The sequence below is a fragment of the Mchenga conophoros genome, linkage group LG10, assembly GCF_057382185.1.
Source record: "Mchenga conophoros isolate Kocher_MC1m ecotype Shallow Benthic linkage group LG10, M_conophoros_male_GT1.1, whole genome shotgun sequence".
Lineage (NCBI taxonomy): Eukaryota > Metazoa > Chordata > Actinopteri > Cichliformes > Cichlidae > Mchenga > Mchenga conophoros.
The window spans coordinates 29,987,589-30,006,721 of NC_140535.1; the positions used below are offsets into that span (position 1 = coordinate 29,987,589).

Sequence of the window (19,133 nt, forward strand, 5' to 3'; positions counted from 1 at the left end):
CGAAAATAAATATTATAATGCAAATTTGCAAAAAAACAGCATATGCATCAAAATAAACTATTTCCAGCAGTGCAATATAACTTTTAAGCATCCCAGAAACAATACAGAAAGTCATAAAGTCAAACATAACCTTTAAAAACACCACTACAGGCTGATGGGGCCCTGAAGGTAAAAAAAACTACATTTCCGAGAAAATGACGTCACTTCTAGAAGCAGAGGATGGAGGGAGGAGTGAGGGAGGAAGATGTAGCATCTTTCAACTTCTGTTTTGTTCAGCTTCACTTCTGTTGTGTTTTGTGTGCTGTGCTAGCATTTTCTTAGGTTGCAGTGTGTTTGACTTCTCAGGGCCAACCTCAGAGGCTGTGGCTCCGATTTCTGATCTAGTTTTCAGGTTGTTAATTTCAATCAGAAGCGTGTTTAGGGGAAACAACCATCGGTAATCTTGTTTAGCAAATGCTTTGCAAATAGTGCAAATAGTGACCCTGCAGTATCATCTGTTCTAGTCTACACCTTCTGCATTTTTTTCCCCTTGTTCTCATTTCAAAGCAGCTCATTCTGCCTTCTCTTATGTTGCCTCACTGCCCTCTGCTGTTCATTGAAATTAAATGCATGAGCAGCAGAAATTCAGCACATATTTGTCATAATTTTGACTCCATTGCACATTAGAAAAGAATCCAAGTTGGAGCGATGTTTTGTTCCCAGCTTAGAAAGCAGAAGTCGGGTTATGAGCTCGTGGATGTGCAGGCGGGTCATTCATCTTCACATTCTACACTGGCCGCAGATATGGGTGTTTGTGTTAGACCTGGGCTACATGCCCGTTATTTGTCCTGCCTCATGTCCATATTCAGCTAAACAGCTAGAATAATTATTTACACCACCTTCAAAACAAAAGCTCCACAGGGTTGCATTTATTCTGGCTAATCTCGTGAGTGCTCTCTATGAAACAGTAAGTCCGTAGGGAGTGGCATTTCTCCACTTTATTAAAAGCTCTTTGTTTTTACTGTATCCAATCAAAAAAAAGTCAACTACACGTTTAACTCTCCTTTGATCTTTATTGTGATCTCAAAAAGTACAGCACAAACAAATGAAGCACACTACAATATTCAGAAGTACTTTACTGAGGAATACACAATGTCGAAGCAGCGACCGTATCATGCAGATCGAGGTCTCTTAGGCAGTTTCAAAGCAGAATATACAGCAGCATGTACCTAACTTCATCTACAGTATCGTTGGACACGTCGGCCCTCACACCACAAATTACTGATTTATTAACATAAAGAAAACTGCATTTATATTTTTACAGTAGTGCAAAGCTGACCACAGTAAAGCAAAGCAAATGCAAGCAGGAGATAAAATCGGCGCTGACATTCACTAAATAAATCAGCTGCGTAATACTGACAAAAAGCTTTGACATTCACTTCAAAAGGAACAAAGGTATTCAGTACTGTTCAACACAATCAACAGTGCAAGCATGGATGTAAAATTAATGCTTGTGTTGTATTTCTTTCAGTAATGTGATGAGTACATTTGTCAAAGCATGTTAAATACAGTGGTTGTGTGTCCAAGAAAAGACGTGGGCTTTAACCATTTGGTGAAAAAGTGAGTGTGGCTCAGAGCTGAGATTAAAAAAAATCAAAATGCTGCTCCAGAGACAATGAACTGGATATTACCCAAGTCTGTCTCTACAAAAGGACCTCAGGTAACAGCTGTGTGACAAATAAGACAGCTGCAGTGGTTCTAGTGGGTCCACATGCTGAATATCAAGAGGGGAAAATATTTCCTGTACAAAGTTTTGTTCATGTTGTTTAGACCGTGTATTTTTCCCTATTTGTGAATTAGAAAACAGTTTAATAAAAAAGAAATCGTAATGAAGAATTATAGAGCAAGAATTGAAGAACAAGAGTTCCGGGTCATCAAATTTAAAATAAAGATCCCTCTATCAATTAAATTCCCTGCTGATGCTGACCCTAGGTTTGCCCTAACATCGGCCATGTCTTCTTTTGGCTAGCAGGACTTTACTAGATTAACCTGGGTGTCTTCAGGCTTAATGTTAACATCAAACAGAAAAAAGCCAGTAACTGCTAAATATCATTGTTACATAACATTAGCCAGAAGAACGACACTTATGTTATTTTATCTACTAAACCCAGAAACATTGTAAGAAAAAAAGAACATTTTATTGAACTCTATCAGAAAAAATCTACAACAGCAGTAATGGAGAAGTGTAACTTTCAGGGGAAACAGCTTTTAAAACCCTTGTTTTGGTTTAGTTTAGATTTGACTGGTGATTTTAGCCATGTAGGTTTTTATGTCCCAGTGACAATTATTTAGGATAGATTAGGATAATTGAAGTACTCCTTCAGAATAATAGCATAACCACGGTTGCCTAGATCGCTGCTAGCTACCTAATGTAACTGCTACCTGGCTAACCGTTATTAGCTTAATCGCTAAAGTTGTACCTAAGTACTGTCTGAATCCACATGAGTTTTGGATTTTTGTACTGTGTGTTGGAGCCTTTGTTGGTGTACAGGATTAGTAGACTCTATTTAAGTTAGCATTGATTAGTTCTTGTATTTGGGAGTGAACGAGAGGTGGCAAGGGAAGGCACTCTGGAGCTAGCATAAAGGTCATGCTTTGGATTTTCAAGGACAAATCCCATTCAGTGTTTTACACAGGAATTATTTTCTAAGTTATGTTACAATCTGTTCTCACATCAGTAATAAAATAGCAGTCAATTAAAAATGTTAATTAGGGTTCTCATTGAGAATGTAATCCAAATATTTAACTGCATTTTTCCTGAATGCTAATTTGTGATCCACTCACTGGCCACCTCATACCAGTAACACCTGGCTAGTACCACCACATCCCAAAGGGGCTCTACTGGATTGAGCTCTGGTGACTCTGGAGTCAACATTTATGTAGAGTGAACTCGTTTTGATGCTCAAGAAACCAGTTTGAGATGATTTGAGCTTTGCAACATGACACGTTAACCTAATGGAAGCAATGCTCAGCTGGCCCTACCATCTGAATGTTGGAGCAGAAATTCACAGTCGTCAAATATAATTCTCAGTCTTCTTTTTCCAATTCAATTAGTAATTTTGAGCAGGTCATCTTGACCATGTCTGTATTCCTAATTACACCGAGCTGCTTCCATGTGTTTGATTTAACATTTGCATCAGCAAGGAGTTGAACTGTGTACATAATGAACTAGCCAGTGAGTGTATTTCTCATAGTTTTCTTGTTCAGGTCATTCTTGCACATCTTAAACATGTTCTTTTAATAAAAAATAGGAGTTAACTTTAAACAAAAAATATGAAAAATCTGCACCATCAGCGTCCTATTGCTCTCACTAGGAGGCTGATGCCTCCATCAGTCAGACTGCTGATGGTAGCACAAAGGAAAGAAAAACATTTTGGTCAGTGTGACAGTGAGAGCTCTGCAGGTGGTGTATTGACTGGCAGGTCAACACCTCCATCGTGTTGCATTTTAAACTTTCACTGTCAGCTCTCCTCTGTTTTAGCAGCAGTCACTTAATAAACTCCCTATGGAGCAACTCTGCATTTAAATGTCTTGCCAAATTCCAGCATTGTTAAACGCAGCGCAATTGCTGCCACAGTCGAGGAAACCTTCGTCTACGGTAATTATACTAATGTTTCAAAGTTAATGTGGTGACATTTCACCTGTATTCAGCTCTGCATGTGGCTTGTGTAAACTGATTAGTATTCCAGCTCTGAGTCAGAAAGTTAAACAAAACACTCAGGCACGCATGGTGCAAATAAACACATTTTAAAGAAATGTGCAGTGAAATGAGTGTAAATTATTGCTTTGGCTGATACAACAGTGGACACAGTGTCACATTCAATGAATACAAAAAGAATCAAACAATCGTGGATGTGAGAAACATTCATAACAGAATCTCTGCATGGAGTCAAATCAAAGGCAAAAAGCTTTTGCAAACCTGTAGAAAATGTTCACAACATACATATTTAGATTTCTACTATCCAAGCTGGGAGCAGGGCTGCCAAATGCCACACATCGAGTAAGGTTCATAAAATATTTATAAACATAATTTAGCAGGTTTGCAAAAATGAAATTTAAGCAAAGCTGCTGCTCCACATTCGATATTTTGGCAAGGAGAAATCTTAGGTGTTGATGTCATTTAGACACCATCTGTGGCAGTTCGTAAAACAGAGTTTCGAGGTGAAGTGGCCCTTCATGGTTTGACTGAAACAGCACCAGCAAAAGTTCTCTCAAACTTTGATTTGATGAGGGGAATTTTTCTCCTCTGGTCTACATCTCATCTCTGCTGAATTATGTTTAGTCCCAATTGGGGCAGAATTTATCTACTCTGCTAGGTAATTTTCTGAATGCAACTTCAAAACAGTCAGAAATAGACACAGCACCACTGTGACAGAAGATCTTGTGGGAGTCCCGCTCCAATTTAACTGGATATAAAATATTTAACTGTGGCCAAATGACATATAAAACTGGGATACACTTTTATATTATGTTTGATTGCATCCTGCTGTGTCCACAAGATGAAAACATGAGACTGAGATGCAAATTGAAATTTAAATTGAGATTCAGAGGGGTTTTTCTGGAAATTCAGCAGCTCCTGAACTTAGTTGGAATTCATCCCCTCCCAAAAAGGATCAAAAACACCCCCCTGCCCCATAAATCACACCTTTTCATATATCTATACGTCTTCGTCTCTGATAGTCAGTGCGCTAACCGTCAAAATATTCCAAACTGCTGATCAATACATCGCAATCTATCTAATAGCTGTTTTTGGCTGATAAAGTAAATTTGGTTTGTTATTAAATTAAACAAAAAGGGTTCATAACTGAGGTGTAACGGCTGTGATACAATCGTTATGAGTCCTTAAAGCAACAACAATGAGTGTAGTGATGGAGTGGTGCCAGCCTCCTCATGCACAGCTACAATCGCTATGGTCATCTCTGATGCTGGTGGTCTAACGCTGCAGTGAGGGCAGATAGGCAGTGTGTATGTGTGTGCACTTCTTTTTTAAATTTTTTTTTTGGGGGTCAAACATCTGTTTACAATGTGGGAAGTCTGAGGGAAAAGTCCCCATTTTAAATTATTAAGATCCTGTCTAAGGTTAGATTCTGTTTGTGTGTGTGTGTGTGTGTGTGTGTGTGTGTGTGTGAGTGTGTGTGTGGTTGAGTTAAGCTGTTGGCAGTGATGCGACATGACGTTAGCTGGGACGTGTTGGGCTGAGCGGACATGGAACAGAGCCTTCCCAGATATGTCCAGCAGATGGAGGAACCATCTCTGCGAGTGTGAGGCTGGTTCTGATGTATTGATGGCCTACCAGACATCTAAGGGAGACCTCTGTGGGGGTTCATGAAGACGGGAGACCTCTGTAGGGGTATGAAGGGCTCAGTGAGGGTGTTTAGAGGTTGACAAGGTGGAGATCGGAGGCAGAGAAGTGGGGGCACAGAGCCATGTCTGGGTTCTTCAGCTGTCGCAGGATCCTTCGGTGAAACTTGGAGCGGACTCGGTTAAACTCCATGATGTCGCTGGGATCCTCCTCAATCCAGAAGCGGTGGAACTCCTGCATCAGGTAACCTGCCAAGAAAGAAAGTAAATAGACACATATGTGCAGCTAATCCACAAGTAATTATCCTCGTACTGCATTTTAGCATCTTTTTTATTTTCCACCACACAGTTTAACTGATTTGTTTCTTTCTCACACCTCTTTTTTTACCATAGCAGGTGGAAAAAAGAGAAAAAGCTTCCAATTACAAATCTGCACACACAGTTAAACAAACAGCTGAAAGTTAATGACATATTTTTAACAATGTATGTGGTTTATGTGGTTTAATTTTTTGCCACTTTGGGACATTAGAAATTTTTTTCTATGACTGTATACAGTTAAGGCTCTCACAGTTTAAAAGATGAACGTAGTTCTGGCTCAGAAAAGTGGATGCAATGCAGAAACAGCCACCAGGGGCGCTACCTGTGGTGGACCCCATAGACTTCTGCTGCTATAGAAGTCCATTAACCCATTTTTGGCCAAACTGATTAATTCAAATAATAATAAAATAATAGTAATCCAAAATACATTTTGTACATTTTGGATATTTTAAGTTTCAGAAGGATTATGCTCGTTGGTTAAAACTATAAGCCTTAACAGTCTGCAGAAACATTAGTTATAAAAAGAGTTCCCAGATATACAGTTGGAATAAAGGTTGAAACTACCCAAACAGAATAAAACAGTTTTTTGTCCCAGGCTTTAAACTTGTATTATTGATATGTTCGGCTTGGGGTATTTGGAGAAGGACCTGCTTTGGAAGATGCCACTTGGTTAAAATACAATTTTATGCAAGTTCTGTATACCAACATCTCCCCAACCTTAAACTTTAAAAGAAAACTTTTTTTAATTCTGATGCAAAAACGTTCAAAATTCTAAGCAAAATGAAAAATACATAAATCAATATACGGGAAAAATAAAGATAAAATACTGTTCATCCCAATCCAATGTACTCACAGAAGGTCTGCTGGAAGTGCAGCAGGCTGGGCATCTCTGGAGCCACATTGTACAGATGGGTCTTCAGAGCTCCACTCACCAACAGAGAGTAGGCCAGATCTGTGATGTTGATGCCCACAATGGCAAAGGAATACCTGGGGGACAAAATATTTACTAAGTCAGTAGGTGGGACCCTGTTTTTTGTTAGACTGCTGTGACAGGAGAGGAGAAACAGACTGCAGGTTTTCCATTTCACAAAAGATTTTATGTTTTGTAGAGAACGGAGATTACACTCAAACAGATGGAAAGAGAGCCTCTGTAAGCAAATAACCATAGACATTAAACACAAGGACTTAAAATTCTAAAGGCATAAAATATAGATTAACAGGATTACTGTCCCAACATCACTCGGCCATAATGGTGTGCTCAACATCTTTAACCATTTCACTTCATGAGAAAGTCCACACTCAGTGCAAATCACAAACTGTCTATTTATTAAAGACACTGCTGCGATGTCGCACTTGTTTTTTCACAACAATCCTCGGCTCTATTCGGCGCTAATGCAGACTGACAACAGAAGCCAGCGTAGCAGTACAGCAGGCCACACAGTAGTAAAATACTTCCTGCCCATTAGCACATAAACACAGTGTCTCCTGCTTACAGATCCACACACTTCTACAACGCACTCACATGCATATGCTGGCTTGTTGTGAGCGTCACATGCTGAAGCTGCTCTGTTTTGAGGCCAAACCTCACACAGCTCCAGCAGCAGCAGCCCAGATTTCCCTGCTCCACACACACGTGCATGTCTGCATATATTGCATGTGCATGTGAGACTTACCCAATCGCTTTGTCAAGGTTCTTCTGTTCCCATTCAGGCTTGTTTACCTCGCTGTGAAGGACACACACTTGAGTCACGGATAGTTTACATGTGAAGCAGCAACCACAGTGCACCATAATGCGCATAAAAGCTAAATCTTCTGAGAACAATTTAGAAACTGTCTGTTAATGCTGATTTATGGCTCTCTTTTTTTCTGCCTTTAGGCTGACAAGATGATGCTTCAGTTTGTATAAATTATCATGCTTAGTGCAGCTTTAGGTGCATGAAAAATCAACCTAAATGAGTAAGCAATGAACGCAGCAAACGGCAAGTGAATGAAAGTGAAGTAGAGTACCTTGGCTTTCTGTGTGTGCTCCTACAGTGCATGAGACAGACAGAGAAGGAGGCATGGGCAGAAATGGAGGTGGAGGAGAAATAAAAGAAAAAGAAGAAGAATCTTCATTTTGGAAATGAGACCGCTCACTGGGATGCCGATGAGAAACAATACAAGCAGCAGTAGTCAATAAAAGATGAGGCAGTGAATGGCATCAAGCTGTAAAAATGAATATAATCAAGCAGAGTATGATGGATGCAGAGTTATGCATGATTAAGTACAGATTAATGTAGAAGGAATACACCAAGTAGTTGTAAGTAGATGCTTTGATTTATTTTTATGTTATATCTGTTTTTAAAAATGAAGCCAGTGCTGAATTGCCTTCACTCTTCTGAATGGCCAGCAGGGGGCGACTCCTCTGGCTGCAAAAAGACTTCCATTTGTACTGAAACGTATGGGAAAAAACGTCCTCAGTTCCCTAACTGTGTGACCTCAATTAACACTTTTCTGGTGTCTTTATGAAGTCAGTCGCCAGAGTCCCGTCACATTTAGTAAAACTTAAAGTTCATTTTTCAAATTGTGGTCAGTGTTAGAGACAGAAAGTACAATTGCCCAAGCTATGTACATTGGCTAAGGGTTCAATCAAATCAATCTTAAGTTGTTAGTCAATGACAGAAAGCTGTCCTGGTTTTACCATTAGGTCCACCGTTGATCACTTTTGGTTTCAATAGAGTTTGTTTGGCATACATATGACCTTTTAGCGAACAGATGTGATATTTCTTTGATTATATTTTATACAAAACCAACCTCACATCCATGCTTTGTTTGAATCTGAAGGATATTATTTCCAGCACTGTGGTTACATCTAATATAATGTGTTATATTGTGATTCTGCTGTATAATTTACACACTTTTCATTGACTAATACTTGAACTTTGTGCTATTATAGCTCAATGTGCACTTTCCTCTGTTATTGCAAGGTTACATTTTTCTGTACTTTTCTTTTTCTATGAACTATAAACTCCATAAATTCATATACAGTCTACATCTGTAATTATTGGCAGAGATGTTCTACCAATCCACTTGGTGTATTCCTTTCATATGCCCGTGAAAGGCAAAATGAACATACTTGTGCTTTGGTTGGAGGGAATCATGGAGCATCTGCAGGGCAGTAGCCTTGTCGTGTTCAGCAAAATACCTGTAGAAAGACAACATAAGGGAAAAGGCATGTCTGAACTTCCCGTTCATGGATATGCATATGTAGCCTATGAATTATAATTATTTATTTATAGTTTTGGCTTTGATTTAAAGTCTTTAAATGACATGCTGAACATGTATATCTCCATATGTAAGTGTTGCACTGCTTGGCTGGTTTTTAATCTGTGTTCCAGGCCGACAGCTTACAGCAGGTTGTGCAGGCCCAGCAGTCCCATGCCCCTGAAATCAGTCTTTGGATCGCTGCCCTGGAAACCAATCTCACACCACTGTTTGGATATGCGACCCGTGAGAGGTGTGTCAGGGCGCAGCTCTTTCCATAGCTACAACACACACACAAGCACACAACCACAGCTCAGTAGAGTAAAATTATTATTCTATAACAAAGCATAGTATTCATTACAGTGTAATATCATGCCTGACAAGTGTAAGTACGAGACTGTAACATAGTGGTACAGGGGGAACTTTTTCTATAGTAAAAAATGTATTTAATTTAGTAGTGGGAGAACATCCATTTAATGAAATGAACTACGGGATAACCGATTTAACTCAAGCAAATGTAAAGAGTAATGATTCAAATAAGTGACCCCAGTCATGAAGTTTATCTGACACTACATGAAGACAGATACAATATTTTGTTCTCTTTAACCAACCAGAGAGAGACTGCATACCTTCATCAGCATTTCCTCATGCTCAGGATTTTCGCAGTCATAAGGCTCCCTGCGTAGCTTCTCCACCTCTGCCACCAGGCTCCTGTAGCCCACAATCTGCAGCAGGCTGGCCTGCAGAGAGATGCCGAGCCTGGAGAGACAAAGGGACAGGTAGTCCGTTTGTCTCTGAGGGGTGCATTGTATAAACTCTCCGCTGTCCTTCACAGCTACTCTAGGGATTAGCTTCCTTTGTTAACCTCTAATTAACCACAACACAAGAACAGAAATGTGATATGCAGCGCAGAGTCTCACTGTGGGTTGGTGTCAGGGTTAATTTTCTTCAAGGCCATGATGTCATCGATGGTTTTCTCCACTTTATCAGGATGGACGCTGAGGGCAGACTGCAGCAGCTGGAGTGGATAAGAGCAGAGAAGATGGCAGGAATATAAAGAGAGAGGCAAGGACAGAGTGGGAACACATGTTAAGGACTGAGGCAAGAAGACTGAGCAATAAACCCGGATTATGTTGCACGTGCATAACGACAGATTGAAAGAGCCCCATACCTCATTCTTGGAGTACCTCAGAGATGACTCTGCAAGGAAATGTTGCAAAGAGTAAGACAAATGTGTACAGTAACAGTGAACAATGCTCTGTCCAATGCCTCAGACTGCTGATATGGTACACTGAATGTAAATCATGAATCTCTGAGCTAACATAATACTGAATAAGTAAGAGGCAGAAGAAAATTGGATGAATGAATTCTTGTGTTGGTTTGATTATATTCTGATTCTTCTCTGTGTTCTCGTCTGTGCCTCGCTCTGTTCAATTACTGTGTTTAAGCTTTGAATCTTTTGTGTTTCCTCCTCTTGCACATCCTGGTGTTAGTATTCGTGTATGTTTTCGTGTAGGCTTTCAGGAGCAAAGTGAAGGAGGAGATGAAAGCAGCACAGCGGGAGGTGAAACGCTGCCTGAGGGAAGCAAAGGACACCTACAGGAGGAAGGTGGAGCAGAAGTTGGAGAGGAACAATATGAGGGAGGTCTGGAATGGTGTGAAAACCATCCCAGGCCACAACACCAAGAAAAGCACAGTGGGGGGGACTGTGGAGAAGGCAAACGAACTCAACAACTTCTTCAACAGGTTTGACCAGCCCACAACCCCCCCACCCTCACCTTCACTACAGAGTCCTCTCCCCACTCTCCTGCCTCCCTCGCTTCCCCCCCTTCCTGACACCATGACACCCCCCTCCTCCAATCCCTCTCTCAGCAGCAAGACATCTCCCCCCCCTCCCCTCCTCCCAAACATCTCCCAGTGTCACAGTGGATCAGGTCAGGAGGCAACTGAGGAAGCTTCGCCCCAGAAAGGCAGCAGGCCCAGACAAGGTGTGTCCTAGGATGCTTAAGGCGTGTGCTGCTGAACTTGGGGAGCCGCTACAACGAGTCTTCAACCTCAGTCTGCGACTGGGGAGAGTGCCCGCCCTCTGGAAGACATCCTGCATCGTCCCGGTCCCCAAAAAGAACCGGCCCAATGAGCTGAATGACTTCCGACCGGTGGCACTGACGTCACATCTTATGAAGACTCTAGAGCGGCTCTTCCTCAACCTCCTCCGACCACAGGTACAACATGCCCAGGACCCACTACAGTTTGCATACAAGGCGGGTGTCGGAGTGGAGGATGCCATCCTGTACCTCCTACACAGAGCCCACTCACACCTGGATGGGGGAAAAGGCACGGTCAGGATCCTGTTTCTTGACTTTTCCAGTGCCTTTAATACCATCCGGCCCTGTATGCTTCAGGAAAAACTGAACAGGATGGAGGTGGACCCCTGCCTGGTGGCCTGGATCTCCGACTACCTCACCGACAGACCACAGTACGTCAGGCTGAAGGACATCACGTCTGACACAGTGGTCAGCAGCACAGGAGCACCACAGGGAACTGTGCTGTCCCCTCTTCTCTTCACCCTGTACACCTCTGACTTCTGCTACAACTCTGAATTATGCCACATTCAGAAGTTTGCAGACGACACAGCCATCATGGGGTGTATCTGGGATGATCAGGAAGAGGAGTACAGAAGTCTGGTGAGGAACTTTGTCGCATGGAGTCACACAAACCACCTGCAACTCAACACCTCAAAGACTAAGGAACTGGTTGTGGACTTCGGGAGGTCCAGAGAAGGTCCACTGCCGGTTCAGATAGAGGGGGAGGAGGTGGAGGTGGTCAACAAGTACAAGTACCTCGGGCTGTGGGTGGACAATAAACTGGACTGGTCATGCAACACAGAGCACCTGTATAAAAAAGCCCAAAGCCGACTGTACTTCCTCAGGAGGCTGAGGTCTTTTAACATCTGCAGGAAGCTCCTGAGGATGTTTTACCAGTCGGTGGTTGCTGGAGTACTTTTCTATGCTGTGGTGTGCTGGGGGAGCAGCACAGCAAAGAGGGACTCATCCAGGCTGGAGAAACTGATCAGGAGGGCTAGCTCTGTGGTCGGCATGAAGCTGGACACTCTGGTGACAGTGGCAGAGAAAAGGACATTAAAGAAACTGCTGGACATTATGAACAATGCTGGGCATCCTCTGCACACGGCCATAAACAATCAGAAGAGTCTGTTCAGTGACAGGTTGCTTCTCCCAAAGACAAGAACTAACAGACTTAAAAACTCCTTTGTCCCACACGCCATCAGACTGTTTAACTCCTCTCTGGAGGGGAGAGGGAGGGGAAACAGGAGGACAAAGGAGGGGGGAACAACTAAGCTGTAGTGCCTCTTCACCTCACTGTACAATACCTTGTGCAATACTTTTTGTAAATAGTCAACAGTGCAATAGACTCAATACTTGAAATGTGCAATTCACTTGTATTTTTATTTTTTATTCCTATTTATTCTATTTATCCCCTTTGTATATTTTATTTATATTTGTCTCTGTATTTATATATGTGTGTGTGTGTGTGTGTGTGTGTGTGTGTGTGTGTGTGTGTGTGTGTGTGTGTGTGTGTGTGTGTGTATGTGTGTGTGTATATATATATATATAACAATTCTGTAACTGTAACTTCGGTCGTTGCTGTGCTTTTTTTGGAAGTCGAATTTCCCAGAGGAACCCACCTGAGGGATTAATAAAGTTCTATCTTATCTTATCTTATGTATTGGTTATTTCCTGTTTTACTTAAAGCGTTTTTTTCTTTTGGTTTCTACATGTGTTCTGTTCCCTGAGTCCTCCTCATCACTATAAAACCCAGAATTAGATCTATCCTCATATTGTAGCAACTTGACAACCACAAGGTATTATTTAGGCTCTTTATTTTACAATATAAAGTGCATGCTGATTTGGCACTATATAAAACTGAATTGAAGGTAGCCATGCCCCAAAGAAAACTCTTATTTATCATCTGTTTTGCTCAAAATGTGACCAAAATTTACAAAATGAACACAATCCTGTATCAATGAAGACTCAAAACTAGAAATTTATACCACAAACACAGGCAGAACGGTGTTTACTGGGGTCATAAATCAAGTGAAAAACATTATTCAGATAGACTCCTATACATGAAATCTAATTGGCCCCCCACTGGCCATTACACAAAATGCAGACTTAAGTCATTTCCACACTGGCGTCACAACTGGAGTCTACGTCTATTTCAAAATGCAACTAGAATCAATGAATGATAAATATGACCAAATCATATACAAATATGAACATTGATGAATGTGTGCGAAACATTTTTACAAATAAGATGAAAGTCATACCTATCTTGAGGGTCCTGCGGGCTCCATGTTTGTTGTTGTAGCAGATTCGCTGCAGCTCGCAGCGTCCTGTAAACTTCCTGGCAACAAACTTTAGGCCCCGCCAAAGACACTTGCAGTAGAGGAACACAAAGAACTGGGTCACGACTCTGCAGGGGAGAAAACAAGGGGATTATACTCCTAAAAATTTACACAGATATTATATACAGTGGGTAAAATAAGTATTGAATACATAACCAATTTTCTAAGTAATATATTTCTAAAGGTGCTATTGCCATGAACTTCTCACCTTCATTTCTCAGTATTACACATAATTTATGGGCATCTGTGGTTTGATTTCTTTGCCTGTGTGGATTGGATTTGTTGTTACCGACATCAGGTGAGTAATGAAATAATAAATAACTGTAGGTATGATTTTTTTTTCTGTTTGCTTTTTTACAGTTCAGCATATTACACAAATATGCCTACACAAATTTATTTTTGACCAATTTTGTTTCACATTAAGTTTGAGACAAAGACACTGAAGTGAAAATGCAGAAGCAGAGAGGAAGACACAAAGTGTCAGAAGAGTGTGCTTCACATCTTGTCTACTAGGGGAGACTTGCAGCAGATCAAAGCGTGCTATTTTTGCAGGGGATGCTGAGAATGAAAATGGAAATGTCCTGGGAAATGCATAGTGACCCATTAAGAGAATAAATGATTTCCGGCCTTCGTCCGCCTCGGTCTGCAGAGAATGCTGAACATCACCCTGAACACAATCCTTTTTTTCTTCTCAATGTTTTCGCCATCGGTTGTCTCACTAAAGATTGAAAATTGTATTTTCCACTGCTACACTCAAAAAAATGAAATTGGGTGGTTGTTAAATTTGCAAAATTCAAACTTGTAATGTGAACAAAATAATTTCATGTTTCTGTGGTGAACGTAATTAAATCATGTAGGATCTGCATGAAATCCGGCAACTTCATTTATTCTTGTTGAGATGACATAATACAATCTAGTAAGAGTGGTTAGTTGCCTGGACTCACAGAATTCACAAGATCACACAAGAGTTCAAACCACAGGAAAATCACTGCGGTTAGAAGAGATAGACAACCATACACACACTATATGCCTTAGCTATTTATTGCGGTTTAACCTGTAAAGGACAAAAACATACAGAAAATTCTATATCAAACCTTGTAATCATAGCTTCCCTATTTTTTTTGAAGTCTAGATTGACAGGTCGGTGGCACAGTGGTTAGCACTGTTGCCTCGCACCCTATCACATCTGGGATAGGCCCCAGCCTCACTGCAACCCTGGTAAAGATAAGAGGATGGATGGAGTTATTATTATAAATCCATTAACATCTTATGTTAACCAGACTCTAGACTTTGTTGAACACTCCAAAAAATAACTCTTTAAATGAACTTAAAATAATCATGGAAAGGATTTCCACATTAATAAATAGCTTTCTATTACGATTAAGCATTTTTGTCGCACTAACGTAATTTGCATGGGTAGGATCAACTTAATTAAATTAAGTTGGACTCAACCTTAGTAAAACAGTTGATTCATCATTAATTAATCACGTTACTCTAACTCAAGTACATTAAGTTGGAATAACAGAATTGCATAATGCTAAAATAAAGCAATTTATTTACGTGGAAATTCTTTCAATGATTTTTTTATGTTCATTCAAAGAGTTATTTTTTTGAGTCTACTACTTTTTTTAAAATTTCCAATGTATAAATGGATTGAAAGCATTAGTAGGTAAGCTAATGGTAGCAAGAAAGCAGATTTTGTGTAGCGATTGGGAGGACTCACAGTACTTTAAGTACACTTGAAAACTTTTCTTTTCTATCCAGCTGCAAATCCTCTATCTTTGTTCAGCATTTACAATTTTTCCAGACAGAAATCAAGCCAGCTTGTGCACAAAGATCACAGTAGGACATGATCTTCAGTATCAACAACAACAAATAGAAGGTAAGAAAGGTCCGTGGGGATTAATCTTTCATTCTCAGCTTGTGGATGAGACTGGCATGTTGAACAGCTCGTACTGACGCTCAGCTTTTTAACCTTCAAGGAAGCAAACACCGAGCAAAGGGAGAGTGAAGGAGGCGTTTAAGGTTATATAGCAACCCACAATTACAGGCTTAATACACAGAACTGTCTAATAAAATGTCCTTGAACAACACACTTGCCACCTGCTAATCTATTTTAAAGGGTTACCCCACTGAGTCATACACATAAAGGTCAGTTTGCTGGTTATTGCGAGACCTGCTCATCCTGTGAAAACGGTCAAAACAATGGAGACAACCTCCCACCATCATTTTATTAAACTTCACTTTGATTTAATTACACACAAGAAAAAACCCTAACTGATGTCCCCAGCAGCTAGAATGATTAAAGTGTTGCCGTTAATTCCTTCAAAATACTCTGATCAGCCAAAAGCATGAATCATATTTCCATCTCTAAACTATTGGTAGAGTCATCGTGGCACATTAGAATAATTACTGTAAGCAAACACAGCCATCAGTGAAAAACATTGGCAGCCTCTACTGGCTTCTACTGTTCATTAAAAGTTAATGAAGCTAAATTTTCTCCAACAAATTTATTCATTCACTTGGGAAATCAGTTGGGATTTATGGGAAATTTGGTATGAACTGGGGCAAAGGGGGGGGGGGGGGGGGGAAGCACTGGTGGGTAAAGCCAATTTAAAGATTGATGACTACAGATGTGGAAAAAGCACAGTTATGAATACTGCTGGCTTTGCTAAATGCAAAACATTTAAGAATCTATCTCCAAAATACTGCCAAGTTCTTTTTTTCTCCGTCATTTGGTGTTTTACATTAAAGGTGTTTTATTTCACCTGTGTTTTGTTCCCCCCTCGTGTTTTGTCTTTCTCTTTGTCGAGACGTTTACTACGCCAACACAGTTTCACAGCAGCTTGTGAAATGTTCACAGCTTCTAATCGTATTCATGGACATTAACCTCCCCTCCTTATTTTCACGTCCCTGAATACATTTATACATGTCAAGCCTTATATGTACAGATTCCTATGGATGCTTGTTTCCACTAAAGAACAAAATGTCTGTCTGCCTAAGAACTTCAGTTCAAGACAAACAAAATCTGATCTGCTGCTAAGCTGTCAATCATCTAGACCAATTTAGAACCACCAGTTAGAGTGGTAGACATAGTCTTTGGACTATGGAAATAAGCCAGAGAATCAGGACAAAACACACAACAAACTTAACACAGAAAACTAACCAGGCCATTTAAACCTCTTGCTACAAAGTGACAGTGCTAACCACTTCTGCATCAAACTATCAGAAAGCTCTTCCTCAGTGACCTCATTAAACACTTTCCTGAAGACTTTATAGGCTCAGGTGTTAATTTCACCCACATTGATTAAACTTTTGCTTTTTAATATTATACTCTCCCAGTTTTGGTCAATAATGAGCCCAAAATAGGGGGGGGAAAACCCATTAAAAAAAACACACACATTAAAAAGCCAAGGCAGAAAGAGAGAACTATTAATAGAAACACCTCTGGAGTGCTCCATTATTAAGAGGCCTCCTTACAAAGGGACTCATTCAAAGCCATTCACACCATAACAGCCACTTACTGCTACACAATGTCATAATGGACTGGAAAGAGCTTAAATGGGAGGACTGGGAATAAAGGGACCGCGGTGCTTGTTATTAATAATTAATTATAGCAGGTAGAAGGCAAACATGGATAAACAAGCTGAGAAGAGAAGGAGGAGAGTGACGATGAATTCCTTCACGTTTCCATGCAAAATGCAAATCCACAGCACAGCTTCCATCTTAATCACGGAGACTCGCCTTACCTCAGGAAATGCTTCATCTCGGCCGCTGTTACCCCTCAGGTGTCTCCGGTGCTAGTGCAGTTGAGTGATAACCTGGAAACGGAGGAGATGATGAGTGTTTGAGGCTTGCGGACACGGAGCCGCCAGACAGGCCCGAGCTCCGGAGCTGTCCGCGGTGCTGAGGAATTAACGCGCATGCAAATCTGCGGCTCTCCGCCGCAACAGCGCTTGATTCCTGCGAGCCGCAGAGCTTCTGTTTGGGTTAAATTTGGCGCTGTAAAAACCACAGCCACCCACAGAAGCTCTTCTGGAGGATTGAGGGCGGTTATTTAAGGTTTTCAGAGCAGAAAAAGGCAGATAAATTCAATTTTCATTCCTCGTTCGTCTCCGGTGTGATTAGCAAACCAAGGCGCAAACACTGAGTAATCTGTAGCTGAAGACGCTACAGGAAATCAAACAGCGGCTGTAAAAGGTTTACCTGTAATATAACCGGTAAAACCAAAAGAAAAAGACCCTTTTCTTACCGATTTGGGATAATAAGGAGGCAAAACGGAAGGCGGGAGGCGGCAGGGTGCAGCGTTTTTGTCCTCTTCTCTGGGCTACAGTCGCCTGCTTTCCTCCATGTTGACTGACACTCAGTCTAAAAGCTACAGCAACAGCAACGCAGTGCAGAATAACAGCACTCATAAAGTCCCAGGAACATTTTCTACCAGTATCATGTATTGATAAAACTGGACACGTTCTTGTTTTTGTACCTTAAAAAGTGTAGTTGCACGTTTCCATCTCCTTGTTTTCATTGTTCAATTCTCAACCAAAACAGCTTTGCATGATTTATAGTTTAAAACCATCCTTATTTGGTTTATACTTGCCCTTAGGGCCTCAGTTTGTCCCTTAGAACAAACCAGTTTAGCTCCTTTCCTTTCTTCTTTAATACGCTTTCTTCTGATTGGCTGCCCCTCAAAAACAGACGGTTTGAATAGCAGGTGGGTGGGGCTTCTGGACCTGAGATAGCCGTATTAGAAATAGCTCCCTAATGCCATATAGATCCAAAAGTAGACAAAGAATAAACTGAAGCCTTACGTTTTGGTTCACAGAATTTTGGTTCTTCATTATTTGAAACGTATCACTATGAACACCAATAAATGTTCTAATATAGATATTAAAGGGAACGTGTAATAGGACCACTTTAATATCTTGTAGTGTAGAGATTCATTAACCTTCTGTGGTCTGAGTCATCATTGGTCATTATCCTATGTTTTGGATAAAAGCAAAAAAGGCTTTTTTTAAAGACTTGTATGAACAATAAAAAAAAATACATATTAGGATAACACAGGGTTATTGCCAATGGTGGCTTCACAGGATTCATTTCATCTCTAAGCTGCATGATCTTGTGATGATTCAGCTTGGCATTTGCCATGAGTTTGCCTTTCCCACTGATCCACTGCCAGACCAATCACACTGGATGAAACTGCATGCAGCATGATGTTCACCACGGTGTTTCCAGACTCTTCTGTCTGCCACATGTGCTCAGTGTGAACCTGCTCTCATCGGTGAAGGGAATGGGACATCGGTGGTGGACCTGAAGGTTCTGGTGCTCTCTGGATTATGCCAGTCAAGCTCTTCAGTGGTGGGCTATGAACACTAAGTCCAACTAATGATGTCAGGCCATCATTTCACCCTAATAGAGTGACAATCTGATCAGATACATACACATGAGCATATCACTGGAAGTCATTTTGTAGGGCTCCAGCAGTACTACCCTTCTTCCTCCTTGCACAAAGCAGCAGATTGATTGATAGTTGATGTCCTTCTGCAGCCCTTTTGTCTCCTTGTGTGACAGCCTATCTCCTGCTGCAGGTACCATCTCATGCTATAACCAGTGATGAGCAAAACAGGAAAAAGCTAAATTATAGATAAACAAGTTTTTTTTAATTATGTACTTTTTTCAAATAAATTAATTAACAATAACATCTCAATACATTTGCTGTTTTTATTCAAATAGAATACATACACACCAAAATATTTTTGATTGTTTGCTGTGCTCTGTATCTTTACATCTGTATTTGTCTTGGACTGAGAAC

The 19,133-nt window shown here is 40.8% G+C and overlaps 1 protein-coding gene across 2 annotated transcripts; it reads right to left on the reverse strand.

Annotated features, from left to right (window-relative positions):
• Window positions 1-1,032: 1,032 nt before the first annotated feature.
• elmod1 (ELMO/CED-12 domain containing 1) lies at window positions 1,033-17,718 on the reverse strand. Of its 2 annotated transcripts, XM_085289753.1 has the most exons (12): window positions 17,577-17,718; window positions 17,074-17,145; window positions 13,247-13,392; window positions 10,073-10,101; window positions 9,822-9,919; window positions 9,531-9,660; window positions 9,049-9,182; window positions 8,774-8,842; window positions 7,666-7,686; window positions 7,332-7,382; window positions 6,512-6,645; window positions 1,033-5,589 (listed from the first exon to the last, which is right to left on the reverse strand). In XM_085289753.1, the coding sequence occupies exons 2-12, from the start codon at window positions 17,088-17,090 to the stop codon at window positions 5,414-5,416; spliced, it is 1,005 nt and encodes a 334-aa protein (XP_085145879.1). In that variant the 5' UTR covers window positions 17,091-17,145; window positions 17,577-17,718; the 3' UTR covers window positions 1,033-5,413. The 2 variants fall into 2 exon arrangements, with proteins under 2 accessions (XP_085145879.1, XP_085145880.1); XM_085289754.1 differs by lacking the exon at window positions 7,666-7,686.
• Window positions 17,719-19,133: the final 1,415 nt, after the last annotated feature.

Coding starts and splice junctions, on each gene's coding strand:
- elmod1 (XM_085289753.1), bottom strand. Junction 10,102..13,246: donor CCGCAGGACCCTCAAGATAG/GTATGACTTTCA, acceptor ATTTCCTTGCAG/AGTCATCTCTGAGGTACTCC. Junction 9,661..9,821: donor AACCCTGACACCAACCCACA/GTGAGACTCTGC, acceptor TTGTCTCTCCAG/GCTCGGCATCTCTCTGCAGG.